This window comes from Fusarium graminearum, chromosome 3 (genome assembly GCF_000240135.3).
Source record: "Fusarium graminearum PH-1 chromosome 3, whole genome shotgun sequence".
Classification (NCBI taxonomy): domain Eukaryota; kingdom Fungi; phylum Ascomycota; class Sordariomycetes; order Hypocreales; family Nectriaceae; genus Fusarium; species Fusarium graminearum.
In genome coordinates, this window is record NC_026476.1 from 6,483,886 (window position 1) to 6,511,388 (window position 27,503).

A 27,503-nucleotide genomic window follows, 5' to 3' on the forward strand; every position below is an offset into this window, starting at 1 on the left:
ACTGCTCATATCAAAGATGATGAATTGCTAGATGCAAATTGACGATAGCCCTCCATGGATGGGTCTGTAGGTAGTCGTGTCCACTCGATCAGTGGAGAAACAAGTCCCGTTCCAACGGTTTGAATTGCCATGCTAAGAGGGAAGTAAGCGTACTCTGTACTGTATGTGAATTGGTTCTTGCACTCTACCGCACAAGGCAGGTAGGTATGACATTGCCTGTCGTTACATTCGTACTTGGCTCAGCTTCGGGTCAAATGTTGGGGCAGGTCCCGTATTGGTGCCCTTCCTTTCCAAATCGGAGTAACATTAGGGCCTAGACTTTTATCATTGACGGTCTCGATCACCTCTCGCTTCCGCGCTTTCACTCAACGTGTGCCATAGAAAATACGATATCTCCAAGACATGACCAATTCCAAATTCCATCCGTCCATATCAACAACACGATGAATGCTGACTCATGCTATAAGGATCTGCTCTTCGTGCCCGTCATTGATCGGCAGCCTCGAACGGCCCATTTTCTATACTTATACTGCTGCTCCTATCACTGGTGGCGCCATAAATGTCACCAGCGAGAGGCCTCAATATCGAGTGCTTGTGCTTGTGCTTGGCTATAGCTATGGCTCGTGCCAAACCAGGACACCCATTTCATGGAGGCCTTCAGTCCGAGAGGAGCCGAGAAAAGCACGCAGAAGAAGGCATGTTTTTACTCTAGCGTAGTAGGTTTCAATAGAGATCTGCACGATGATAAGAGAAACATGTCGATCGCGACAATCACAGCCCGCAGCACAAGCTTGCAGCATGTCTTGGCCTGCTGCCATCGGGTTCATGACGGGTTCACAGATAATCCTTTCGGCCGACCCGTCTTCTCCATCTGATCCCCAGTCTCCTCCGCACGCACAAAGCCGTGCGACTCGCAAGCATTTCCATCCAATCCCCGACAATAGACATTAACATGACACAGACTCAACTTAGACGCGACAGCCTGAGGTATTATTGTTGGAGTTTGCAACAGGTTATGCTCCCCCCTCCCCCTTTTTTCCCCCTCACTCGATCCTCATCCTTGGAAGAGGTTGGAGTAATGTGTAGACAACTATTCAGACTAGACCTGTAGGATGACGAACATCTAGGTACTGTATTCCTTTCCGTTGGTTGCCATCCTTACCTTGCGCATTGATATGCCCGAACAAAGTGGCCCATTTGAACTGATGAAGTTAGAATTCTGCTCCACCACGTTTCACCCTGGTAGACGTCCCCAGACCGAATACCTCGCTAATTCATAGTTTACATCGACCCATGCGCCTGCCACAGAGCACACTTTGCCCTATGGCACCATACACTCCGTCCAGTACCATGCTCGTACCATGTGTTACACCGCTGCATGCGCCTGAGTAACCACCCCTTCAAGCAGTTGCAGTCGAGTCGGCCGACGGTACGATCTGTGCTTTTAGGTTTGGATTGTCAAGTCTTCTCGGCTCCGAGATGGGGCCCTGGCAACTCGCTCGTTCAGCGATATGAATGGTCAGTTAGCTTATTACCAGATCTGGCCAGCATGTCCCTGGGACATGGCCCTGGTATTCTCCGTAACTTGCTCTCTCTTATATGCATTTCTGGTTGGCTGTTCTGTACAGCTTGCATACAGTACCGGTACTTTTATGCCGAACGGTTTTCTACTGCTAAAAGAAACACAACATGTACAAATCAGAATGCAGCATCCTATGTATCTCACCCCTTGAAACTTCAGTCTCTTATTATGTACAGAACCAAAGTGCCGCGATTACCTTGGTATACAATTATGCTTGCTTAATGCGGTATGGTTGGAATGCTTGTTCGATAGTCGGCCTGGCCGCTTGTGCGAACTGCTACCTCTATTCGTCGAAAACAACCCAGACACTAGACAGGGCTGAGAGAGATACATACTGTGTACATGGTTCGGGCTTTTCGAGAAAAAGGTCCGGTTTAGTTATTCTTTAATTACCTATCCTAGGATCCATCATCTTGGATATACGTTCACTCAGGTGGGCAACTTCAGATAAGTAAGACGTTATTGTTTTCCCCTGTACATAAATAACACACTATATGCGGTCAGTATCTCTTAACAGGAATAGAACAATACTTCCTCCGTTAGTTTTCGATAGAAAGATTTTGGACTTCTTGTTGCACCCCTGACTTTTAATATCTTGGTTTGTTTCTAGCAACACCATGCCACACTGTGCCACACTCCTGCGTTGCGATTGGCCATCGCCTCACTAGTCGTCGCCTTCTACCGCCCGTTCTAGAAATCCTTCATCTCCGGCACCGCGCCAACAGATTCATTTGTCTCAGACAGTCTCGCATTTGTGTATGGGGTAATTTGCGGCACTTCGCTAGCACTACTATCGCCCATGCCTACTCATTCCGTCTCTGTCCTGGCTCGCTAAGAAAGCCCTGATCTTCTAGCGGGAGTAAGCGATCGCTTAGACCAAGGCAATCTAACAACGGATGGAGTTCAAAGAGGGGCAGACCATGACATGAGCAACAGTCATCAATTATTTTGGGTCCTGGAGACAACATCGAGCTTGGGATCGTGTCCTCAGGGTATCAGAAAGATTAACCACCGAAAGCATAAGAGACGAAATTAGCAGGTCATACTATGCGACTTGGACTATAGTGTCGAGGCTGTTTATTTTTGTACTCTATAAGGCCCAAGACTTAAAAGGCCAACTCTTCTGCTACTCAGCAGATATAACAATCCTTGTCTGTCAGGCAGATTGATACTATATGTAATATCAATGATCCTCAGGCCAAGCCCCTGGAATACCACCATCAGTGCCAGACCCAGACCCAGACCCAGCACCACCACCAACCCCAGTCTCTCTGTCTTGGTCCTGACCGTCCCGATCAGCATCAGCCTCATCTGGCCTCTCGCTATCCGTAGTCGGCCCGGTTTGAACGCCAAGTAACTGCATCAGTACCCCAAGGACGCCGCCGTCGCTACCATTCCGCGCGGCCGCTAGGTCCCGTTCCAGTTCTTCGTCGTCTAATTGCGCAAGGAGTGCAGCTTCATCGTCGCTGTCAACCTCCTCCCCTCCTCCCGCGCCATTCGCAGGAGCCGCAGCAGCAGCGCGACGCGCAAAAATGTTGCGCAGACGCTCTTCGATCTCATGCATGGGTCTGTGAGCACCACCCCGTTGTCTATCTTCCCAGGGTAATCTCGTGCCATGTCCTGAAAAGATGTTCTCCTCCTCCGGCGGGGGCAACGGGTCGAATTCGTAGTTTGGCTGAACGTCTAGGTATTCCCGTGGTGCCAGTGCGATAAGTGACGTCTGCCCTTCAAGGAATATGAGTCTAGTGACTCCGTGGTCGGGTGGAGAATCATCAGCAGGCAAAACGCTTGTGTCAACCTTTTCAAGGTTCTTGGCCACCGTGGTGAGGAGAGAGGTAGCCTGTGCGTTGTTCCAGAGATCCTTAGCTTGATGGATGTAGAGCTTGACCCAGAAAGACCGCGAGTCTGAATCGGCACTAATACCCCAGATTGATGGTGGTGTGTCGAGATTCAACTCCTGGAACAGTCCGCAGTACAGCCATGGGACTCGTCGCATGCCCTTCTCCAGCTCCTCTGTTGCACGCGCAGTATCGCCCAGCTGCAAGTGAGCTAGGACCAATGACTGTCGCAAGTAAATTGTATCACGATTATCGCTTGTCTTCTCCAACTCGGTCACAAAATCGACCAACCAGCGACTCTCCCGGGCACGAAGAGCCAGGAAGTGAATAAAGTGTCGCATCCCATATGGATCTTTGTGGTCCAAAGAGTAGAGAAGCTTGGCCCACTCCAACGCTGTACGGTAGGTGCCCTTTCTGATGAGACTCTTGAGGTAGTGATATCCTGCAAGCCATAACTGTCTGTTCTCGGGTCGGCAGAAATCGAGGCGCGCCTTGCCGTGCTCAATGTTTTGACGGAAGGCATTGGTAGTCACGCGGCCAAACGTAAAAAGAGCTCGTTCGCAAAGTTCAGCTGCAAGAGCCATATTCTGATCCTGCTTGGCCACGCTACTGACCTGCAGGAGTGTGGAAACATGGTATGGAAACTCTTTGAGGACATGAACCATGCGCATAGGGTCTCCAATTTGCACACAGCTAAAGAAGAATGCTTGTGTAGCATCGTAATTCTTATCGTGAAAGTAGGCGTACTCTGTCCAAGAACCGTCGTCCGCCTTCTTGGTTTCCTTCATTGTAAGTCCACCAGCACTCTGCTTTGGCCAGTGCTCACGACCTTGGATAAAGGCATTCCTGCGGAGCGATATTTCTGGTAGTTTGGGCTGGCCGGGGGGTCCTCGTAAGAATGTCTCGATATCGACTTCTCGGGGTGCGTTTCCTCGGAACCGACGATTGCGTTCTTGCTCTTCCTCTGCTTCGGCGGACTGGATAATGTCACTGCCAAAAAGGTTCTTCATCTCGTTTGCGACCTTGAGATGGTACGGGTTAATCGAGAGAAGTTCGTTGATTCGGCGTGTTTGGACTGTCGAGTCGCCTGCGGTAGAAGGGTCTGCAGATTTGGATGCTGTGATGTTGAGTTCTTTGATCGCTTTGTCGATTTCGTCCTCGTCCTCCTCAGGTGGAGGAGCCTGTGCCTTTGCCGCCTTCTTCTTCTTCTTCTTTTTGTTCTTCTTGTTCTTCCCTGTCGCGACGGGTTTCTTTGTCTCACTCACATCCTCTTCTGTCTGTTGCTCTTCCTCTTCTTCGTCCTGCGCCTCTTCTTCATCATCGCCACCCAGAGCCGCGAAGAGACTGACTCGGGGCTTGGGCGCAATCGGCAACTGATCGTCCTCACTCTCTTCCGAGTCCTTCTCAGCAATTTTTTGAACTTCTTCAAGTTCTCGCTGCTTCTGCAGCTTTCGAAGTTGTCGGCTTGACATGATGGGAGGTCACTGTTGTATTGGATTCGAGTGCTCGTAAAGGGTGAGTGAGGGGCAAATTGTAGAATACTACAACACCGAATGAATTGGGTATCAATGGATAGGACAAAGGAACAATGAAATGCGAATGATAAATAGGGCTGTGACAGGTCTACACCTACACTTATACCCGATCAGGTTTCAGAAACTGACGAGTTTAAATATGCTTAGAAGATGCAAAGTCGCACTTTTGACATTATGCGTCATGCCGCAAGAAATGATGACGGTAGTGGGGTAGTAACCTTTTAGCTGATATGTAGCTAGTAGGTACTAGAAAAATTGGACTCTAAGCTTTGGGTTATAAAAATAAATAAACCAAGAGTATTGCCCCAAATGACATAAACTGACTTATTAATTTCGTCTCTTATGCCTTCATCGGCCATTTTCTGGTGCTCTGATGCTGTAGTCGAGGGGCCGTGGGAAAAAACAGAACCGTGTTTGCTGAATTACTTTTTCTGGCTGTTTCTTTGTGCTTAGATTTTCAACGCCACATATTTGCTCGACCAAGGACGTAGTGTAATACGACCTGGTTATGCAGCCTTGGGTTCGTAGCTACCGAGGATCTGTCGAGTATGAAAATTATTTGGTATCAAAAAGCAGATACACAAGTGGAACAAAGGGCTACAGATGCATCAGCATATAAACATTCACAGCATCAATGAACAAATATTGCGCTTGTAATTCTGGATTGAGAAAGCGGGCATCAACCCTTTGCAAGGTTATGACCGTAACTGTCAAGCTCTATTTCTTAATTTTTTCCGTCATGAGCTGTCGTTTGCCTAATTAACTAGGTCCTTCATCTTCATACCCGCCAGCGCCAGGCCACGCCAGGCCATCCTTGGTGTTGTAGATTCTGCAATTCAAAAAGGACAAAAGCAACTCCTTTTGTAGCTTGCTATGCGAAGCACGCTTCCAATACCGCCCGCTTTCAATTCAATCCTAACTCCAGGCCTCGCTCTGATGGGGGCCAATCATCCGTTCATGGTATCCGTCAAGCCCAAGAACGGCATAATAATCCATATTCCGCCCGTATAGGGCTGCAGAAATGCAATCGTTTCAAAAATCGAGAACCTGATATATGATACAAACAAGAGATAGACCTGCAACGCAAAGGCCTCAGCTTGATTCGTGGTGATCATCCGCGTAAAGACATTGCCGTTTAGTCTCGCCATGACAAAGGACACAGTTGATATGTGCCTAGGTCCCAATTATGTTTGCCGACAATGCCGGTCATGTTCAATTATTGTTGAGGGGGTGCGTTGGGATACTGGGGGCGAGCTGCGCCGCCTCGTCCGCCGCGGCCATAGCCACGACCACCACGGCCTCGACCTCTGCCGCGGCCACGGTAGTTGCGGTAACCACCGTCGACACTTCCTTGTCCAAATGTCTCCATGTTCTTGCGTTGCTCCTCGCCTCTCCATTCGCGACCGCCGGGCTTCTGACCTCCATTTTCGGTTCGCTCCCTGGATTCGCTAGAGATGTTATCAAAGAACGACCTTGTCTTGTTGTAGGCAACAGGGACCTCTTCACCCGTGGTTGTAACCTCAGGGTGCTCGGCGACAGCAAGATTTTCGGGAGCCTCCAGAGGAGATCCAGCAATGGCCTCCTTCACGGCATCTTGTTTGTTGAACTTGGCGTTGGACTGAGCAAAGTCGAAGTCAGAATCAGGCACGACAACCTTGGCGGCGTTCATGGGACGTCCTCCACGACCTCGACCTCGACCAACGGGTCCGCCTCGGACAGCGTTGACACGCATTTCGTTGACCTTGTTGGTCAGGTTGTCCATGGCATTGCCACCACCGTTACCCAACTGAGCCATAGCAACTGCGACTGCAGCCCGGGCAGCACTGGTGGCATCCTGGACGTTGGTGGGCGCAACAGCAGCGGGGGCCTTGCCAGCAGACTCTCCTCCTACGCCTGGTAGAGAGAATGGCTTGGCGGTAGATCCAGTCAAGGGAATCACAGGATTAACCCGATGGTTTCTGGGTCCAGTAGGGGCCGCCTTTGTAGCTTCTTCAGCCTTTGCTTGCCCGTTAGCCGCCAGAATAGCAGCAGTCTGTTTGACCTCCTCGACTGATGGCTTCGAGTCGACAGGCGGTGTCGGGGCATGCGAGGGTTGTCGCACACCTTGGGCCAACGACTTGGGCTCCGTAGGAGGGGCCATCTGCCCGGGGGTATCAGCCTTGGCTCGATCAGCACCGGGGCCAATGGGGGCTGGCTTTGTGTCTTGAGAGGGACCAGAGCTGGGAGTCGCTCTTTGGTTGGCAGGAGCCTCAGCAGGCGCATTAGGACCGGGACCGCCTGGGCCGCCAGGGCCTGGAGGAAAAGGGTAGTTGCCCCAAGGTCCAGGACCGCCAGGAGGGTTGGGGCCACCGGGACCGCCAGGACCGCCTGGAAAGCCTTGGCCAGGGGGAAACCAGCCAGGGGGAGGAGGGTAAGGCATGTTTCCAAAGTTGGGGCCTGGTCCAGGGCCAGGGCCAGGAGGAGCACCACCTCGACCCCAGTTACCTGGGGGTGGGCCTCCGTAGAAGTTGTTGGGTGGGTAGGGACCTTGGCCGAATGCACCAGGTCCTGGTGGAGCATTGGGGTTAGGTCCTTGAGCGCCAGGACGAGCTCGGGCAGCCTTGCAAATCTTGTTAGCTTAGGTGTCTTCTACCACGAGAGTAACAAAACAAGAGTATGGTTTCTCGATCAGAAGGAAGGCAACGGAAATCTCGACATTATTTTTTGCGCTTTCCGAGAATAAATGTTTTTACATCCGAAATAGTTCATCATATGGGAATAAGGAAGGAGAAAGAAAATATTGTAGAGTGTACTTACGCCAACGATGGCCGGATCATCTGGCACAGCTGGAGGCTTGTTCTCCTTGATGTTGGGATGCTCCTCAATCCGCAAGTCCTTTACGTCGCTGCCGCGGAACACGATGTACTCGTAGACTTGATCGGAGGGGGCGATCTCCTCTTCAGGTCGGCCCTTGCGACCCTCGGTACCGAATGACCTCACATTTTCAAGTGATACTGTCGACTCGTCCGAGTTGATCTCATGTAGGGTACCAACATAGCTGCATTGGGTCAGCGACGTCAATCGACGCGTTGAAGCTTGGTAACATACCGAATATCGCTTTTGGAGATGAGGGAAATGCGAGACCTGTGGCTGCGTAAGCGGGCGTAGACAGGCTTCAATGACCACGTCCAGCATACCCGAGAAATTCAGACATCGCCGATGTGAAAAGCCACGTTCAGCACGCGGGGAGCTTGTGGGAGAAAAACGCTTGAAATACAAATACAGCAGCGACAAGATGCGACGTATGCGAGAGAAAGGAAGTGGAAGAGAAGAAAGAAGAGCTTGGTCGTGAGTGTGGGAGGGAAGTGAGGTGAGGTGAAGGAGGGGGAAGGTGGTTGGTTGTGTGGAGGGAGGTAGAGTTTTGTGAGAGATGAGGAATGAAAAGAGGCTGGAGGTTTCCCAAGAAGCCCTGCTAGTAGCCTGCGGCTGAACCTCGGGTGCTTTTCGGCGATTGTGGGGTTACACAGGTAGCTTCACAATAGCTTCGGTCATGGAGCTGCAAGAGACGCCTTGAAGAGGATGAGGTGCTGTGCATTGTTCAAATATTGATTCGAGAAAAGAGAAGATGAATAAACCATGGCTTTGAATCTATCGGCTTGTATTCTTGATACACTGACACACAATATGGCTTCCCCACAGTACAATGACATTCATTTGACTTGCTCACACGAACCAACAATGGCAGTATCGCTTTACAAACATTCGGTCATTTCTCGTAGTCTCAAAATTTGTATAGGTACAGTGAGACAAAAAAAGATCGGTCTACTTCTACAAATCATTAAACTTGCTAAACTCCTTCATAAAACGAAAGTACGCGTAAGGCCCATTAGTCAACCCGTATGCAAGCCAAGTTGAAAAGCGACTGCCTAAAACTCCAATAACCAAATTGATCCCTCATCGGAACTTGCTGAAGATAACTGCGACAATAAGAATAACCAAAACAGTGATGATGGAAATAGTGATTATCCGATTTGTAGCCATCCTACAATTTCAATGTCAGTTGTCTGTAATTGCCATGACGTTTGTGTGGGTCACTTTACCTACGCGCCATGCCCCTGAGTGTCTTGACACTCCTGTCCACATAGCCCTCACTCTCAAGCAGTGTGATCCGGGTACCCTGAATGACCTCTCGCTGTCTACCAAGATTTGCCAGGGTATCGGCACCAATGGCCTCGGTCTCATGGGCAAGGGCTTGGCTGTTCTTCAATCGCTGTGTGCTTCGATCAAGGCGGTCCGTGCCGGAAAGCAACTGTTGTCGCTGCTCCATGTTGACATCTGATGAACCAGCGGGGTCGTCTGTGTATCGCGATCCAAAAAGCGCTGAACGGTCGGAGGACAGGGTGGTCAACTTGCGACGAGCGGCGTCTGTGTCTGATTCGTAGTTTCGGAAGCGTTGGTTGACTTTGGTGCGGGAGCTGGTCGGGATGTTCTGCTTCTCCAGGCGCATTGCGCTGAGCTATACAGGCAGATATCAGCAAACCAGTTGCTGATGGTTGTATTCGCCTCTATGTAGACATACCTGTTCATCGAGTTCCTCAAGCGCCCGCTCGGCTTGGCTGATGGCAGCCTTTCGAGGCTCGCCGGCCAGTTCGGGGATTTGATCGAGTTTCTGGTTCAGATCGGCTTGGATGAGTTTGTACTCGGCTTCGTAAGAGCTGAAAAGCTCAGAGCCAGCGTCGGTATCGAGAGGGTTCGACATGGTGAAAGGAGGCTGGAGGCGAAAGGGTTGAGGTTGTCAGGTTGTCAAGGCTGGATGAATGGTAATAAAGGTCGCACGCCGAAATAAAAGGACTTATTTAAGGCTACGATTGAGGGCGATAGCGAATGCGCAATGCTCGGGTGTTACTGGATCTGGACTACTGAAATGGTTGATGGATTGACGTTGACGTTCTCGTCAGCCTTCCAAGTTCGGCAGGCCTCAACGCTGAGTGCCTGGTTGTTTGCGTATGACGCTAAGTGACCAATCAGCTCGAGGCAGGATACTGCACGTGATATGATGGTCCGTGCTTGCAGAGACTGTGGGCAGTATATCACGAAAAGTCTGCGATGAGCTTTTGGTCTTTTTTTCTTTCTTTTCTCTTCAAAGTTGATTCCCCCGGTACGTGAAGAAAAGCGGCTCAGCGTCTCGACTTCGGTCAATGGCGTCGAGTTGAAACAAGCTGGGCAGACGAAGGCGGGTTTATCTCGCACGGCGCTTCTAAGAATTGGTGACTCGAATTACCGTTAACCAGTCCCGTTGAGTGTTCGACATGCCTTCAAATCAAAGTCTTCGGCTTTGATTTGAAGGCTCTTTACTGCCATAATAAACAATGGCGGCCTTACCTGTATATGTGCTGCATGTGAAAATGTGTTCCCGATCATCTGTACAACTGCCAAAAGTCGACTCGACGCCAAAGTCTGTTCACTTTGCACGGATCAACTTGAGGCCCTCGGTGTATGAGAAAAAACCCGGAAATGCAAGGCATTACTGAAACTACATTTCAGCCGAGCCACGTCAGATCGATATTGATCAGGCTGTCAGGCTAGATCAAGATGCAGTGCAACCGCATGAGCCACGCGGTTCATGCCTTTTTGAATGGCTCATGCGTATGCCATGCAAGCAGAGGCAAGCGCCAGGTCAGCTAGCTCTAGCTCTAGCTTAAAAGCTCATGATAGAACCTGGCAGCTCCGAGCTTTGAGTCAGTCGGTTCAGGTCATGTTCAGGTAAAGTTCAGGCAATTTGCAGTGGGTCGTCAGCTCAAATCGTTGGGACATTACGGGTGTCATCCCGTGTTAGGTGCCCCCAGCAAAAAGAGGTTCATCTCATGTCCGTCCGCAGGCGAACACCCGTAAACGTAGATCTTTCTTGTCTCTCCTCTTTCTTCTTCTCTTTCTATTTCCATTTCGAGGCCAGACCCGAGAGACAACGACAACTACCTTATCTTTCCCACTAACGGTAGCAGCGGTAACTCTCCTTATCCGTCCTATCCTGCGTCTCGGATACAACTTCAGTATCCGCTATTCCATTCGCTTAACAACACATCCATACATACGAAACCAACCATGCGGGAGGAGCCACAGCACATGTAAGTCCCCGTCATGGTGAGGTGAGGTGTGAGGTGTGAAGTGAGGTGACCTGTGCTTGAGTTGTCCACCAACCCCCCTCAAAAGTCTTTCCCTCAGCCAGCCCTCGTCATCAAATCAGGGTCGAAACCGTCTGTGGCTGCGATACCGCCATTTAACATTCGTCCTGTCTGCCCAATCATGGCTTGATCGTCCCTAATGAATGGAGTTCTTGGTCTTCCACTTTCACATGCTTTTTTTGAACTGCATCCATCCTCCTTCAAGATAGAAATGCTCTGCAGTCTGCACCCTGTTGAATTGAATCGAATCTTCGCTTCTTTTCAGACCGACTCTACATATTTTCGTCATGACAGACTCTCGTACAATGAATTCCTCGACTGATCCGTATCGTTTCCTCAGGAAAAAGGTTGCTGTCGTCGGCAGCGGCTCTGCTGGAATTGGCGCCTTGTGGGCCTTGAACAAAACATATCACGATGTCTACGTCTACGAAGCTTCCGATAGGCTTGGCGGTCATACAAACACGGTCGATTTCAGCAAGGGAAAGTTTTCGACAAAAGTTGACACCGGTTTTCATGTCCTGAACGCCCAAACATCTCGTGAGTCTGCTTTACTCGTCCAGCGGCAACGCCCTTGCGTCATAGAAACTCACATAGCTTTCTTTTTTTTTTAGCCAACTTTATCCGATTCCTGGAAAAGCTCAATATCAAAACCGCCCCTACACATTTATCATTCAGTGTATCTCGGGATTGTGGCGCCCTTGAATGGGCTGGCTCCAGTTTGACTTCATTATTCTGTCAAAAAAGAAATCTTCTATCACCGCGCATGTGGAGGATGCTGTTTGACATTATTCGCTTCAACCAATTTTCCATCGACCTGTTAAGCAGAGATGAAGATGACATCGCCAACCTTGAAGTAAAGAGCAAGCCGGTAGACTCCGTTGGTTACGACTTGACTATCGGGCAGTACCTGGACCAAGAGGGCTATTCGCAAGCCTTTAGAGATGACTATCTTCTCCCATTGGCGGCGTCAATATGGAGCACGAGTCCAGACAAGTGCGCCATGGAGTTCCCTGCTCTGACATTCGTTCGCTTCCTGTAAGTCCAAGCCAATCGACGACAATTCAAACCTAAACTAACTCACACATCTACAGTTGGAATCATCGTCTGCTGTCAACATTCGCTTCGCGTCCACAATGGCTGACAATAGAGGGAGGTTCTCAGGCATACCTCGACGCCGTGATGAAGGGTTTCCCTCCAAATCACTTGTTCCTCAAAACGCCTGTGAGGCGCGTTACTACCGAAAGCGACGGTCAGGTTCGACTTCATCTGGAGAACGGCACATCAGCTCTCTATGATCACGTCATTCTTGCCACCCACGGCGACGAAGCATTCGATATTATCAAGTCTTCTGCCACCGAGCAAGAACGTTCCATCATGTCTTGTTTCAAGACATCCCAAAACGAAGTGGTTCTGCACTCAGATCTAGATATGATGCCCCGGCGTAAAAAGGCCTGGGCCAGCTGGAATTACCTCACCCTATCGTCACCATCATCGCGAAAGGCAAACATCAACCAGGTCTCGCTCACATACAACATGAACCATCTCCAGCACATTCCCCGAAACACCTTTGGAGATGTCTTGGTTACCATGAATCCGCTTAGAAAGCCAAAGGCAGCCAAAACACAGGGACGATTTTATTACTCTCAACCGATATACACAACGGCTTCCGTCCGGGCACAGAAACTTCTCAAGCATATCCAGAACAGCCGAGGTATTAGTTATGCCGGTGCCTGGACCAAATACGGTTTCCACGAGGACGGCTTCAGCAGCGGACTCGAGGTTGCCCAGAACCATCTCGGCGCGAAGCTACCATTCCCGTACACCGACTCTACCCACAGCCGTGGTAAGAGACCTCTCCTGGGGCTCTTCGACCTTATGCTGCGCTTGGCCATATTGATCATCCAAGTCTTTGTGATTCAGATACTTGAGCGCTTGACCGGTAGCGGTGTTCCCAAGCGTCAACGGATCGTGAATGGCAAGAGTGCAAGGTTCGTAAACGGCAAGCATCGATAAAAGTTCAATTGGTTTCTCTGTTCCGTTTTGTTTTTATCATGGCCAGGAGGAGTTTTGTCTATTTTTTGAGTTTTGCAAAAATGTTTTTGTTTATATAGCATGAAGCGTTGAGATTGTTGAAGCAGATTCATACCGCATGTTTTATGAATACATTTCTTTCAGTTCCTTCACAAACCTGATGTTTTCTTCTCTCGCCGTGATGATAACGCCATTATGAATACCCTTCTTGAATGAAGCAGTACAGGCATGAATGCTATTTTGACACCCTGCCGCTGGAAGCATTTGTGGCAATTCACTAACGATCTGAAAAGAGATATAAGCTTAATGGTAGTGCCCCAGAAGTGCAACAGGCTAAGAGAGCAGTAATCAAGTCAATGAAGCCACTAGGTTCAAGAAGCATAAGATACGGTATTTGTACGTCAGTTTATGTATGCTATCTACAAGATTGAGGCTATTTATTTTGCACCCTAATACTTAAAGTAAATTATTCTGTTTTCCAGTTCTGGGTGATAGTTATGTGTTTGACAGTATCGCAACCCCAACACCCAGAAGTAGTTGCACGGCTAGACTCAGTCCCAAAATCAGATGGACGTATGCCCACTTTGATACTTCGAGCACAACTCCGTTCTGGGGCTGAAGTCCCGGTATGATGAGAGTGCTGGCGGCTTGACCAACGACAGCTACAACACCCGCCGAAAAGGCTGCTACCAGTGCCCCCATCTTATCCGTATTGCCATTTGCAGGTGCTCCATATGTTGACTCGGCAGGGTAACTCTGGAATTGTCGATCACTGTTGGTGGGACCCAGTGAAGAAGCTCCATATCCTTGAAGAGCTATTGCTGATGATGCCAACGAGGTGATATTGACACCAAGGACGTGCTCTTTGCGATAGGCGTTGAGGACAGGCCCGAAGCTAATGTTGCAGCGGTAGAACCATGGACTCGTTTCGGAGGCTTCGAAGGCTGAGATTTCGCTCCATGTTTCTCCCTGGTCTCTTGCAGCATCAAACATGAATGTTGTTTGGTTGACACCGTTCATCGCGGTGATATTGACCTCGGTCCGGTCGTTGTCTGCTATCGTGATGCTTGTCTCGTTTCCACCACCCCCCTTCGTGACTTTCCAACTACGGCAGTTTCCTGTGGCATCGACGGTGCGATTCGTGCTCACCACTAAATCGTATTTCTTTGGCCTTGACGCCCACTCCTGGAAGACGAATCTGCAGGATTTTTTACCGCAATATATCAAGGGGTCATTGTTGTCCCACAGTGTACCAGGTGTCGGAACAGCGGTTATGTCTCCCCATACCCAACCAAGTGCAATAGTTCCGTAACTAACTTGCGATCAATATATGTGGATAGTTGTGGCTAGGCAATCAGAACGGTAACTAACATACCTATTTGCAGTGTATCGCATCGCGCCCAAGGCTTGGGACTTGGACGATAGAACCCTGGCTGTTTCCAAATCGGAAAAGTCTGGTACTGTGACGTTGCCAGGTTTGAGAATCGCAGCCGAGTCAGCTGTGTTCGTGGAGTAAATCAGGCCCAACATAGCCAAAGCAATTTGTGACACAAGATTGAGTAGAACGAAAGTGATGGCGTAAATCCGTATGGAACGCGAACCAGTTTCCCAAGTGAGCTGGATAACCTTGGTCAAATCTTTGGCTTTTAGGATTAGCTCAGTCTGTCACATCTTGTTAGCAATTAACCGTCAATGACTTGACAAAACTTCTTACTTCTCGTTTTGGCCATTCTCGAAGCTCGAGAATCCACCACCTAATCTCTTTGGCCATAGCCTCGAGAGATATGGTTATACTCATGCCGAGACCGAGAGAAAGGCCAATGATAAGTGCATTAAACTCTCTCTTCGTCCCTGTCCCCATGACATTTTGCTGGGAAAAGTGCCAGAGAACCACGTAGATGGCTATAACGAAGAGAACAGAGACGAACCATCTTGATAAATTTGCAATGAGCCCCTTTCGTAGATGCTTGGGCCGCTTGCGAAGTGTTTGTGCGCCCATTGGTCTGCTTTCCTGGTGATGGGTTGAATTTGTCGATGCTGATAATCTTGGATTTTTGTCTGGTGATGATGTTGATGTAAAAAGAGGATTGGATTCCTCCCTTGACTGGTATACATGGTGTTGCTCCGACCCAGGTTGCTCTTTCGGTGTCTGGAACCTCTCCAACTCGATCTCGTCTGGACTCCGGTATTCACATCTGTCTTGAAGTATGGGTCGTTCCATGGTCATAGTGAAGGTGCAGAGAGTTTATAAGGAAGAATATGGTGATGTTTTGTATGTATTTAAGATTTCCACTGTCTGCCTCTTTAATGGGGGGCGGGTTTTGGCTCAATCCGTTGTCCATGTAAAGTTAAAATAAGGGTTTTACCGTTGAAGAGTCACTGCCAGGGATCGGCTACTAAGCTTTGTTATACCAACCAGGCTAGGTAGGTAGTGGATTGTAGAGAGCTTAAGATGCGAGCTTGGGAGACAGAAAATAAACAGCTCAAGAGCAGGTCTAAGATGGTATAAGAATGGCTAAACTATTTGTATCTTAGGCCAGCAATCAAGCTTTTCTATAACCTTGAGAGCAGGATATCCAATTCTACTTCGCAATCTTGCTTCACCTGTGGCTAACGAAAACCTAACCGTATACAGGATGCATCGTGGCCTGGATGTTTGGGTTTGTTCCGTTAAGACATGATCTAGACCTGTAATGTACAGCATCGTAGCTGGGTATACAAAGTTCAGTAGCGCCAATTAATCCTAGTGCCGAAAGGAATACGAGCAGACAAATACTATTAGCCAAAAGACATCAGAGACCCACAGATATCGCGAAAAACATCCCAGTTAGGTTTTCGGTCAATGGGAACGGGAGGCATCCAATGGCCTCTACAACCATATTGTGTTTTTATATGATTAAGGCTGATGAACAAATACGGGGTAGGAAAAGGTCTCACGACGAGATATGTGTTGTCGGAAATGGCAATGTATGTCACTCTGTGAACTGGGTTAGATACACAAGAGTTGTTTGCGTTTTGACTATTAACCTACCTACACGGTAAGGTCTGTAACTCTGTAGAAGAATTCTAGGTACAATTGAACTTTTGACATATACTTTGGTATTAGTATAATGACACGAAAAGGAACACAGAATGGGCAATTCTAGAAACAATAAAGAATAAACAAGGATTTTTACATGTCTTGGGTAGTATGAACTTCCTTCAAGACTTCGTAATTAATCGACCTTCCCCATAGGGTAGCTTTAAATGCACCGGCGTTCCAGAGTCCGACCGCCGACGTCACCCAGAAATCGTCAAATATCATCTGACCTCGAGCTTCACTTCCACCAACAGATAAATCACCCCTGTCCCCGCACCCAATTGACCATGAACGCCGCGCCTCAACTTGCGCGAAGCTCAGCCAGAGCGGCTGCATCGTCATGGTCATGCTTCTTCTGCCAAAACGCCCGACCAAAGGCCCAGCGAACAGGCCTCAACTTTGCCCGCAATGCCTCCAACCAGACGCCGAGACCGAGAAAGCCTTATACCCCCACGATGGAGGAGATTCGCGCGTATTATAGCAAGAAGAACAGGACGATAGCGTAAGAATGATCTAGGGATTGGATTGCGGTCTTGGCTTATGATGATCAGGTACTACACCTTGAGTACGATCCTCGGATTTATCGCTCTTACTTATGGCTCAGTGCCGCTGTACAAGATGGTAACTCTCCTCCCATGTGTCTATTTTCTTCATCTAACACCTATATAGATCTGCCAAACCACTGGCTGGGGAGGTCAACCCATACGTGCCCATGGTGGTCCCGGCTCTGATGATGGTGATCTCGCAAGCCGACTCGTTCCCGTCAAAGACGCCAAGCGAATCAAGGTCACCTTCAGCGCTTCTGTCTCCGACGTCCTGCCCTGGAAGTTTGTCCCTCAGCAGCGAGAAGTCCGTGTCCTTCCTGGCGAGACCGCGCTGGCATTCTACAAGGCGACCAACAAGAGTGACCAGGACATCATTGGAGTGGCTACATACAGTGTGACGCCCGCGCAATGTGCGCCGTACTTCAGCAAGATCCAGTGCTTCTGCTTTGAAGAGCAGCGTCTCAATGCAGGCGAGACCGTGGACATGCCTGTTTTCTTCTACCTGGATCCTGATCTGCTCAACGATATGAACATGAAGGGTGTCGAGACGGTGACACTGAGCTATACGTTCTTCAGTACGTTTGACATGTGACAATGAAAAATATGATGCTAATATCCTTAACAGAAGCAAGATACGATAACAACGGACGATTCCAGAGGCCTATGTCGAAATAGGTGAATCATACACATATCTGATAAAATGTACATTATGCACCCCTCTACTTGTAAAATACAACCGTAACGCTCAAGCGCAAATGTTGGACATATGCAATGCAACGATCAGTGGTTTGTTTTTACTCAACATTGAAGAACACATATCTTATCAATGAACAACTACACGTGTAAAAATTCTTATGTATCAATGATTAAACACATTTCAAGTATCAATACTATTCCCCCAAACATCTTCATGCAAATACCTCTCACAATTCATCATCTCAGCAACATAAGTCGATAATGAACGACATGTCCCAAAAGCGTAAATGCGGCCCGCTTCAGAGGCCGACTTAGCTTGCAAGGGTCGCTGAAAATCTCAACCCCTGCTTAGGTCAGCATCACGTGCACACAGATCCATTTTTTTCAAATGGGTAAATCCGCACACATTTTCTTCCTCTTCGAAAATTTCTCTGTTGTCAATCCGTTCTTCATTGCTCGACTAACTTTCCAGCGTCGTCCTCGCCAAACCACCGCCACAATGACCAAGATCAACCCCTGTATGTGCCTCGATACGCAGTTGCAATTTCTGTATCATGTTTACTGACTTTTGGAACAGCCGTCGCTTCTTCTCGCCGCAAGAGCCGTGCTGCTCACTTCAAGGCTCCCTCTGACCAGCGCCGTGTTATCATGAGCGCTCCCCTCTCCAAGGAGCTCCGTGAGCAGTACAACGTAAGTTTTCATCGCCTGGAAAAATTCTTTCACAGTTCCTAACATTACCCAGGTCCGCTCTATCCCCATCCGAAAGGACGACGAGGTCACCATTGTCCGTGGTTCCAACAAGGGCCGTGAGGGCAAGATCACCTCCGTGTACCGTCTCAAGTACGTTGTCCATGTCGAGCGTGTCACCCGCGACAAGGCCAACGGCCAGTCCGTTCCCCTGGGCATCCACCCCTCCAACTGTGTCATCACCAAGCTCAAGCTTGACAAGGACCGTGAGGACATTCTGCGCCGCTCCAAGGTTGGCCGTGAGCTCGCTGCCAACAACAAGGTCACCGCTTAAGCGGATGATTTTGTCGAGCAACACCAACAAAAAACCAACATTTGGAACTTTCAAGACGACATGATCAAACCTTCCCTCCCAGGCGAGGACAAATCTTTTCTTTTTTCACCACTCACAATCACGGCACCAATGTGAGCAACATCAAGGGCAAAAGTTGATGAGGAAATGGGCATAATACTCCGGCGTTTTACGATACCTGCGTGCTTTCCTTCGGACGGCGCGGTACCCGGTCTACAGCAGGGTAGATGAATTGAGAATTTTTAGGGTTCTCAATGGCCATTTCACTCACTGGTGAAATGCTCCATGGGAGGTTTATCCCGAAGTCTTGACCTGCTCTCTCCCCACATGCACATTCGCGAGTCCCCTCGTGATGTTCTGTTGGACAGATGCTCCGTCCCATCTGTCCTCTCGTAGGATGCTAACTCCATCACCAGACGCATTCATGCAATGCCTGTCTGTCGTAGACTGCAATTCTGCACTCCGGTGCCTTGACCACGGTAAGTCGTAGACTTCCAAACCCACCGCTAGGATATCTCCGCGTCAACCACTTAGATCCATGGTTTTCGAGGTATACGTCTAGCGAAGAGTAAACCCTTCAGGACCCAAACTATCATGGGGTCCTGTTCTCCCTAGAAGATTTTCACCGAGTTGCTAATGAGGCTGGAAATTTGAAGGTGAGGTACATGCTTTAGTGAACACCATCTTTTTTACATGGGTAATAAATTTGAATTGCCTGAGCTACTGGACAAACTTGACTATCTGCAATCAAGTCGCCACATGCTTATGAACGTCGGTCGTGTCCCAAGTACTGCCGTCAGTGAAATCACATCAAACTAGGGACTGGTAAGTCACAAGCAATAGTTGTGATTGAGTGTGTGTTCTATCTAATCGTATAAAGTTCTCTAAACATAATATGAGTTCCGTACAATCCAGCCATGCCATTGACAAGAATGATTCATCTCCCTGATGCTCGCATTTTGTGGTAATCCTTCTGAGGTCTGTCCGTGGCCCTTAAAATCCTAACATGTTATTAATTTTAGCACTGATGTTGCCTGAACGCCTGTATGCATAGGCGCTATAGATAATGAGATGTTGATCATGGCAACCAAATGCAAAGAGTGGCCTACTCGAGCTAGTCGCGAGTAAAAGCACACCTCCCAGCATGGAGCACGCGAAGAAGTTGTGCAGTGAGTCATATAAAACGTAACCATGAGAACAATGACTGATGCTTATCGAAAGCATTGAGAATATGGCACTGCATACTGTGTCGCGACCAAGAAAAGAAAAAAGCAGATGCTGTGGAGAGGTACTGCTTAGATGAGGCTGTTCAACGAGTCGAGAACCCATGGGGGTTGTCTTGAAAGCTGGCACTGCGGAGCTGCTGTTCAAGAAGCTCAAGGGGAGGTCTGTTCTCCTCCCGTCTTCCAAGAGTAGGTGGAGGGTTCATATCACCCTGTCTGACAGCATGGCCACGAGAGTTTGTGGTGATGGTCGGGGTCAGGGATGCGGTGGCATGGCCTGAGTAGTGAGGAAGGACACCTTGAGCTGTCATGGGGGACACCTGACCAGCAACCACGTTGGCGCTTGTTTTACCCTTCTTGCGCATGGTCGACCAGATGTCTCTCGGATACTTGCTGCTACAAAGAAGTTAGTACAGCCCGCCTAGAGAAACACAGTTGTTAAGGTACCTGACAGCACGGTCCATGACCCGGCGCCCTTTGAAGATCAGACTGCCCTCTTCTTCAGCCGAGTCGTCAGAGACTTTGGCTTGGAATTTCTCACTTGAAACTCGTGTGCTCTCATTGATGGCACGTCGAAAATCCATGTATCGGGAGCCAGGGTGAGCTGCGTGAGACTCGGACCGAGGGAACTCGGAGTTGGAACTCGCGCGGAGAGAGTCGTCGGTGCGGTGCAAAGACTCAGAGCGGGTAACCTCATCAAACAGATGGCGAGCAGAACCTCTGGCGGCCTGAAACACTTTGTTGAACGGAACAGCACTTCTGAACTTAGTAGTCGATGCCTGTGTCTCAGCCGGGTTGGAGAGACTTGGAGAGATAGTGTTGCCCGCGCGCAGAGAGTTCTCTTTGTCATCAGGAGCGTGATAGAAGTTCTTGCCGTCATACCTGGGAAGACCGTCCTGGAAGTAGTGAGGAGCTTTTTCCCAGTAGATGTAGCGAGCACGTTGTTCATCCGCTGTAAGCTCACGCTCGTAGGTGTAGTCATCACGTCTGGCGTCTTGGGGTAAGACTCCTGGTTTGAGTTTGCCAACGAGATAGGGAGAGCCCAAATTGTTCTGAGCTTCAATCTCCTTGGCGAAAAATGATGACCGCCAAGAGGCATTGGCTCTGGACATACTCTCCCAGTGCCGAGCACGTGCAGCCTCGTCAGTTTGGTCTGTTGCAACGAAAGAACCATTGATCTCGGATCGGGGCTGGAAGACCGGCGCCAAGGCCGCATTGACTGGAAGGCTTGAAGGCTTCCGCTGTTGCCCATTATCGTTCTTCAAAGTGCTGGGGTTCTTGGCCGAAGCGACCGCCGCAGCCGGGTTGGCCGGGCCGAGAGCACTCACTGAGCGCGTATGAGCGCGGGCACCAGGTTGCTGGTCTCCGTACCCCAAGGTAGGCATTTTGGTAACAGCCATGGGCCCGTCAGAATCACTGCGACTGTGAGGATAGCCAGCGGATGAGTTAGAGTTGGCTTCGTCGGGAGATTCAAGCTTGGGGTACTTCCTGGCCTCAAACTCGACCTGCATCGCGTAGAGGTGCTCAAATTTGTTGATTTCAGCACAGATCTTCTGAAGTCGTTCTTCCATGTCTCGAAGATCGATTTGATGCTTGTTGTACTGAAGCTGGTCTTGATGATACCTTTTTTGACTACGGAGGACCTCCAGCTGCTTCTGTGTGATAGAGCTAGGCCGAATCGACGAGTAGGGAGGACTGGCAGAGCGAGACATATCTTCCACAGTGGGCTTTGAGTTCATGGGCGACGGGTTGAGCTGTCGCGCAGAGACGCGGCCATACTTAGCAGGATGGGCCATGTGATCATCACTTGGGCGAGGTGCGAGTTGATTAGGCACATGTGTGGCAACGAAATTCATCTGGGGAGCCACGTTGATGGGGTACAAGTTGTTTCCGTTCGCAAGCAACCACTGTCCATTGTAGAAGAATGGTCGGGTAGGATCAAACTGCTCGACAGGCGAGAGATGAACGCTTCTCGCTGGTTCCATCCCCATGTCGGGAGGTTTGCCGAAGTAGCTAGCTTGACCTGGGTGTTGGATAGGAACACCAGAGGCGGGAAATTGGTTGTATGGGACAGCAGCCATGTTGTAGCCCATAGGAGGAGGCGCTATGAGAGCGTATCCTTCTGGGGGTCTCATCGTCATTCCAGGCATGGTGCCATGAGTTTGGGGAGGAACCATAGCGGTCACCTGTCCCCAACTCGGAGGCAGAATGGGATAGGAAACGCCCTCAGGTTGATTGCCGTTCATGTTACGAGAATAGGACTGGCTGTCGAGCGAGCCAAACTCTCGATTCCATTTTGATATGGGAGAAGGCGGGCCGCGTGAGTTGGGCACAATCCGACCACCTGCAGTCACTCTCATATGAGTGGGAGACTTGACCGAGTCGTAGAACTGTTTGAAGCCCTCAGATCTCTGACTGACAAGGCCAGCCGGTGCCACCAATGGTGCACGGTCGATCTGAGAATCGCTTCGGTCTTGGTACTGTCGCTCTGAGTCGGTGCCATCAAGCTGCTGAGCAGCAGCTTGGCGAAACTGAGCATCGGAATTACTGGAACTTCCGCTCTCCTCGACGATGAGGGACAGTGAGTGCTCAGATGTAGTGCGAATGATCTCCCCTGTTCGAAAGTTAGGCCTTGGTCAAGAAATCGAAAGAAAGGATCATGTGTACCTAAATCATTGTCTTCATCGACTCTTTCAGCGAGTTTGTATGCAACCTCTCTGTCAGGTGCGAAGGCGCGGCGCAAACGCAGCAGATCACTGTCGGTGTATCTGTAGGCCGCCATCTTGACTATGTCCAAGTTCCGGTCAATCCACCAACAATCAACTAAAAGGAGAAACATTTTGTTAGCAAACAGGCACGATAGTTTGCACACAAAGAATGATCCCTTGTATTGTCGATAGAGTTCCGGGCGGAGGCTCGAAAAAGCCAAGCAAGTGCTGTTGGGAGTAGGAAAAGGCGAAGCTCTCAGATTAAGCTAGAGGGCTTCTCTGCTCATTTTGCAAAACAAAAGAAATTCGAATTTCTGGGCCTAGGGGCCGCAGGAAAAAGAATCCTGTCTTGCCAGGTGCCAGCTGGCTCGTTGCAAAACATAGTCCCAACAGGGAAAAAATAATAAGAAACACGCCGACTTACTTGATATGTGCCAACAATTAAAACAGAAAACAGAAAACAGTAGATAATACAGAAAGAACAGAGAGTTTGTCTCTTAGGCGTTGAACTTCAATGACAATGTCTCGATGAAGGCCAGATAGGGAGCGTTTCTGGCGGAGACTCACAGCGACAACGAGCGGTCGTGAACGAAAGCAAAAGGTGGATAGACGGAGAAGAGAGTGAGGATGAAGAGAAAGAGTTTTGATGGACTGTGAGGAAAGTCGGAGACTCTGTAGGTATTTGACCTCTTGTGGTAGTAGGGAAGGTGGTATGCAGGCAAGTCCTTCGTGGGCTTGAGCTGAGGAAGGAGCTCCTTCTGCTCCTTGGAGGAGAGTGAAGCTCCGGCGACGGGTTTATAAGGAAGCTAAAATAGGTAGGTAGCCGCCGCGTCGTATGTGTTTTTGCTAAGGAGTATCTATAATACGGCAAGAATGTGAGTGGAGGGGGCAGGTGAGAGGCAGGGAGGGGATGAGGAGAGATGAAGGCCAAGCCAACGCGACACTTGGGATGAGTGAATAATGCTACGTGAACCCAAATGTAGACTCTCATCATGGAGAGATACATAGAGTGAATGAATGAAAGAGGGACCGGGGAAGTGACAGGAAGGGCAGGAGAGGGGTCTCAGGCATACTTACGTCGCGGGCGGTGATCTTGATCAAGGTAGTGAAAAGACGAGAGAAAGAATAGGATAAAGCGTGGAAGGCGAAGACAGGAAAGTTTAAGGGAGAGGAGGATAATTTTAGTAGAGATCTATTGACGGGAGAGTGAAATGTGAGTGATTGCTTTGTTGTGAAAAAATATGCTGAGGGGGGGTGGGGGGGGGGGGAACAACAGGCGTATGCGTCCTCGAAGAACTCGAGTAGATAATAACAAAGACGGCAGAAATAAAGTGACAATTCTTGATGGCGAGTATCTGATGCACAGCATCTATGTCGTGTAGAGGAAGTGATAAACGGAGGGCCGTTTGTTTGAGATCTGGTAGAGCTCTCTCTTGATGCAGGATGAGGGAACACTTGCGTTTGTGCGCGCGAAGGATCTTGTTTACTCCTGTATGAGAATAAACACGCTCAGGTCACGCGTTTGGCAAAAAGCTATTGTTTCTTTTAGTTGCGTAAGTTATGCGTCTAAGAAACTGGGCGGTGAGAATCCAGCATCCTCGTCGAAACTTGATCATTATTGCGGGCCACAATAAGTCTGGTCGGACGGGCGACCTAGATGAGAGGGATTAAACCATTTGCATAAGTATTATATACTAGACTGAACAAGTTCACCACGAGCACTTGTCGCTTCTACTTCAATACCATGGTGCTTGGCTTGGTAGCGATCGGGACCAGATGACACAGGACACTTGGGATTTACAACGATGCAAGACATATCAAGGGCATCAAATCCCAGTAGAATCTAATGGCAGAGGTAATATTAGCCAGTAGTACTATAAAATACTTCATGGAGTGAGTGTTCTTAATCGTTCTTTTATCGAGAACTTGTCTCGACAGTCCACTGCAGAACCAGATGAAGAGCCACTATTAACATAAGTACTCTTCATCATTGATCGACTCAAATATGGTCAAGGGATACGTGTACCCAGCCAATTGATATTAGTTATTATGACACGGCATTGGATATTTGGCAAATACTGATCATTCTTAGATCTGCCAGAAAACTCAGGGGTAGTCTTCACAACGTCAATCTGTCAATTGGGACGCTGCCATCTTTACCTCATTGCATCTATTAAAGAACTATCAGTTACTAATATGAAATAGGTGTACTTCATATTAATTTGACTGTCATTATATATCACGTCGTCTGTTTTGATGCACAGGATCGAAGGAAGATGGTGTAAGTCATCTATCTTTCTGGGGCTCATAGTTAAGTCCCAGCCATTAAATAATGACATCTTTTGAAAAGTTGAGTAAAAGACATTCAGTCATTTCCTACCATACTTCTGGATGTTTATATGAACCTATTCATGCCTCGTTCATGGCCAAAATAGGTAATAGCGTGGTGTTGAGAATAGGGGAAACCGTTTGTGTTGGTGAGGGGTACGTTGGAAGTGTTTGCGTTGGATCGTCCTTCCACAACGGCACTAGAACAGGCCCTAAATAACTTGATATGATAATATTTCGATTCCAAATTGGATTAGACAGAGGAACAATGTCGCCTGTCGTCTCAGCTAGTGTCTGTACCAAAGGTGTCATTCATGTTAGCCTCGGTTCAATGGACCGATCTTGGGCCCACCTTGTCGGCCCGCGACCATGACACGGCTCATGAGACCTAATATCAGCTGTCAATGCCGAGCTTGGTAGAGACGCATGAGAAGGTCAATTACTTCTCAAAAGAAGAGGAGAGAAATTAAATCTCTATTGTATGAGTTCTGTATGTTCTCTGCATTGCTCATGGCATTTTGAATCATCATGGCCTGCACACAACACAAGATGTTTGGCTGTCATGAGCTCGTCTTTACCCCTCCATCTGGTGCTTGTCAATGCCCCTCCACACCTCACACACATCGCAAGGGCTGGCTGCTGCATGGCACGCAGGAGGATAATCTCCTGTCAGGGCAGAGCCAATCCTTAAGTGGTAATTATGCAGCATGTGCTTTTTGTCTCACCTAATTGGGATCCTTTGTCTCATCCTGATACAGATCGTCATCTCATGTCACTGTTATTGCATTGAATATCCCTCAAAGAAACCGTGAGGCTCAAAAATTCACCAAACACTATAAAAAACCGAGACGCTTTTGCTTCAAAGGATTGCCGCTGCTCGGTATCGTCCTCGGCTCCACGCTTCATCCAGCTCTTTGTATCTCTTACCCCGCTAACTAAGGCCCAGGTAAGAGGTCTCCAAAGATCCAGCCAAGTCTGTTTGACCAGGATATGCCAACTAAAGAGAGGAGATCCAACGAGTTAGTGAAGTTGACGTACGTTTTCGCGGGGCTAGCGGAGAAGCTACAAACGGGGTCTAGGCTAACCACGCTCATCGAACACCACAAAAGGTGTTGGTACATCTTGACAGCAGGGCGATAGCCAAGGAAGTCGGAAACCGCTAAGGATTACGTAACAAGTCACTTGCCGAATGTACTAGCCCCGAACTAGAGGTTTAAAATAGTGATTTTTTGGCGAGAATCCGGGGGTCATGTCGGGATTTTGGCGCTGCCACTGTAGTACATACGAATTGCTTCGGCGCTACGGAGCCCGGGCAAAGAGACATCATATGCCAACGTGCTATACGTACGTGCTTATGCGGGCGTACGAGCCCCATGGGCAGTTCTCTCGGATACTAGATAAAAAAGCTCAGACCTCCCTTTTTCTCTTGTCACATTGATTCTGATTCCTCTTGCAAAGGCTTTCAAAACCTAGCTCCACTTACAGTAGACCGAGGTCCCAAGCTCATATTGCCGATCCCAGAAGCTGTCTCAGCAAGACTCACCACATTGCCAAGTATCCTCACTTCGATCGTAAGTGAGCTTCGTCGACAGAACTCTCAACCCTCATTCTGACCAGAATTCCCTTGCTCAGTTCGACTTGTCACCTTAAACTATCGCAATGGCTCCTCTCACTCCCCACTGGCAGCAGCCCTCTCACCCGGACATTCAAGAAGTTGTCGTCGTAAACGCCCAAGAGTTTACCACCAAGAGCATCTCTCGAGTTTCTCTTCCACCCTTTTCCGTATTTGCAAAGTTCGATTTCCCGCCTTGCACCACTGCCAGCGAACCCACCTACGCTACTGTTCAGACCGGCCGCGACACTCACCTCAGTCTGAACAGTGATTTACTGTACATCAACCATTCTTGTGAACCTAGTCTCGTTAGTTTACCTACTTGAAGGAGAACCCCCCAACGTTGAAGATGTCCGTTCACTCAGTAAGACTTATTGGATTAACATTGAGAATGCAGCTCTTCGATGTGGGAAACTTGAACATTCTTGTTGGCCCCAAGGGTCTCAAGGTCGGCGATGAGCTCACAGTCCGTCAAACCACTGCCATGTGTCTTGCTGTAATAGCTGATGAGATAAATAGTTCTTCTACCCCTCCACCGAATGGCACATGGCCCAGCCTTTTGACTGTCTTTGCGGGACAGGTTCCTGCCGTGGTCGCATCTCAGGCGCTCGAGACATGACCCAGGCCCAGCTCGATGGCATGTGGCTTAATGGCCATATTATTCAGCTCCGCGCTGAGCAGGTTGCTCGCTCCGAAGATCCCACAACCAATGCCCTTCGCGATGCTGTAGTTCATGCTGAGAAGGTTCTTGAGTCAGCTCGTCTTGCACTCCGCTCCTACACCAGCAATGCGCACGCTCAGAATGGGACCGCCAACTTTCCTTCCAAGTATGTCAACGGAATCCTTGGTAAGGCGGGGGTACTTGAACATCGGGGCCCAACCTCTCGTGAGTTGAGCGGAGAGATGGGTGGTGATACTGTCTGCGCTTGAACGCCAGGGCTTCGACGGTAGCGACAGGTACATGTCGCTGCTGTTGAAGGTCCCTTTGGTGTGAACTAAGTAGGTAGTCATAAAATGAATTAGTTATCTGGTAATGCGAATTGTGGTGATAAAAAAAATCCGTGTATGGGCTCATAAGCGACTAATAGCAATGGTGATCGTCAAACAAGAATGGAAACGTCCTGCA

General features: G+C 49.0%; 10 protein-coding genes across 10 annotated transcripts; 5 read left to right on the forward strand and 5 right to left on the reverse strand.

Moving 5' to 3' along the window:
- Nucleotides 1–2,495: 2,495 nt before the first annotated feature.
- FGSG_10850 (uncharacterized protein) lies at nt 2,496–5,081 on the reverse strand. The gene has a single exon (XM_011327238.1). The coding sequence runs from the start codon at nt 4,890–4,892 to the stop codon at nt 2,766–2,768; it is 2,127 nt and encodes a 708-aa protein (XP_011325540.1). The 5' UTR covers nt 4,893–5,081; the 3' UTR covers nt 2,496–2,765.
- A 1,090-nt stretch (nt 5,082–6,171) lies between these two features.
- On the reverse strand, nt 6,172–8,148 carry FGSG_13905 (uncharacterized protein; the record flags this gene model as incomplete). The annotated part of the gene is made up of 4 exons (XM_011327239.1): nt 6,172–7,544; nt 7,688–7,992; nt 8,043–8,078; nt 8,132–8,148. 4 exons carry the CDS (start codon nt 8,146–8,148, stop codon nt 6,172–6,174), a joined length of 1,731 nt encoding a protein of 576 aa, XP_011325541.1.
- A 529-nt stretch (nt 8,149–8,677) lies between these two features.
- On the reverse strand, nt 8,678–9,887 carry FGSG_13906 (uncharacterized protein). Its single transcript, XM_011327240.1, has 3 exons — nt 9,514–9,887; nt 9,035–9,450; nt 8,678–8,976 (listed from the first exon to the last, which is right to left on the reverse strand). The coding sequence occupies exons 1-3, from the start codon at nt 9,691–9,693 to the stop codon at nt 8,889–8,891; spliced, it is 684 nt and encodes a 227-aa protein (XP_011325542.1). The 5' UTR covers nt 9,694–9,887; the 3' UTR covers nt 8,678–8,888.
- A 1,149-nt stretch (nt 9,888–11,036) lies between these two features.
- On the forward strand, nt 11,037–13,129 carry FGSG_10848 (uncharacterized protein; the record flags this gene model as incomplete). Its single annotated transcript, XM_011327241.1, has 4 exons — nt 11,037–11,059; nt 11,457–11,653; nt 11,728–12,151; nt 12,208–13,129. The coding sequence occupies 4 exons, from the start codon at nt 11,037–11,039 to the stop codon at nt 13,127–13,129; spliced, it is 1,566 nt and encodes a 521-aa protein (XP_011325543.1).
- A 513-nt stretch (nt 13,130–13,642) lies between these two features.
- FGSG_10847 (uncharacterized protein) lies at nt 13,643–15,374 on the reverse strand (the record flags this gene model as incomplete). Its single annotated transcript, XM_011327242.1, has 3 exons — nt 13,643–14,345; nt 14,523–14,809; nt 14,862–15,374. 3 exons carry the CDS (start codon nt 15,372–15,374, stop codon nt 13,643–13,645), a joined length of 1,503 nt encoding a protein of 500 aa, XP_011325544.1.
- Nucleotides 15,375–15,783: 409 nt separating this feature from the next.
- Nucleotides 15,784–16,217, forward strand: FGSG_13907 (uncharacterized protein; the record flags this gene model as incomplete). Its single annotated transcript, XM_011327243.1, has 3 exons — nt 15,784–15,807; nt 15,857–16,114; nt 16,191–16,217. 3 exons carry the CDS (start codon nt 15,784–15,786, stop codon nt 16,215–16,217), a joined length of 309 nt encoding a protein of 102 aa, XP_011325545.1.
- A 246-nt stretch (nt 16,218–16,463) lies between these two features.
- Nucleotides 16,464–17,520, forward strand: FGSG_10846 (cytochrome c oxidase assembly protein COX11). Its single transcript, XM_011327244.1, has 4 exons — nt 16,464–16,728; nt 16,778–16,847; nt 16,896–17,346; nt 17,397–17,520. The coding sequence occupies exons 1-4, from the start codon at nt 16,514–16,516 to the stop codon at nt 17,444–17,446; spliced, it is 786 nt and encodes a 261-aa protein (XP_011325546.1). The 5' UTR covers nt 16,464–16,513; the 3' UTR covers nt 17,447–17,520.
- A 387-nt stretch (nt 17,521–17,907) lies between these two features.
- FGSG_10845 (60S ribosomal protein L26-1) lies at nt 17,908–18,898 on the forward strand. The gene is made up of 3 exons (XM_011327245.1): nt 17,908–17,985; nt 18,045–18,157; nt 18,210–18,898. The coding sequence occupies exons 1-3, from the start codon at nt 17,967–17,969 to the stop codon at nt 18,486–18,488; spliced, it is 411 nt and encodes a 136-aa protein (XP_011325547.1). The 5' UTR covers nt 17,908–17,966; the 3' UTR covers nt 18,489–18,898.
- A 917-nt stretch (nt 18,899–19,815) lies between these two features.
- Nucleotides 19,816–22,511, reverse strand: FGSG_10844 (uncharacterized protein; the record flags this gene model as incomplete). The annotated part of the gene is made up of 4 exons (XM_011327246.1): nt 19,816–20,125; nt 20,177–20,723; nt 20,844–22,343; nt 22,397–22,511. 4 exons carry the CDS (start codon nt 22,509–22,511, stop codon nt 19,816–19,818), a joined length of 2,472 nt encoding a protein of 823 aa, XP_011325548.1.
- A 3,913-nt stretch (nt 22,512–26,424) lies between these two features.
- FGSG_10843 (uncharacterized protein) lies at nt 26,425–27,411 on the forward strand (the record flags this gene model as incomplete). Its single annotated transcript, XM_011327247.1, has 3 exons — nt 26,425–26,685; nt 26,775–26,843; nt 26,897–27,411. 3 exons carry the CDS (start codon nt 26,425–26,427, stop codon nt 27,305–27,307), a joined length of 741 nt encoding a protein of 246 aa, XP_011325549.1. The 3' UTR covers nt 27,308–27,411.
- Nucleotides 27,412–27,503: the final 92 nt, after the last annotated feature.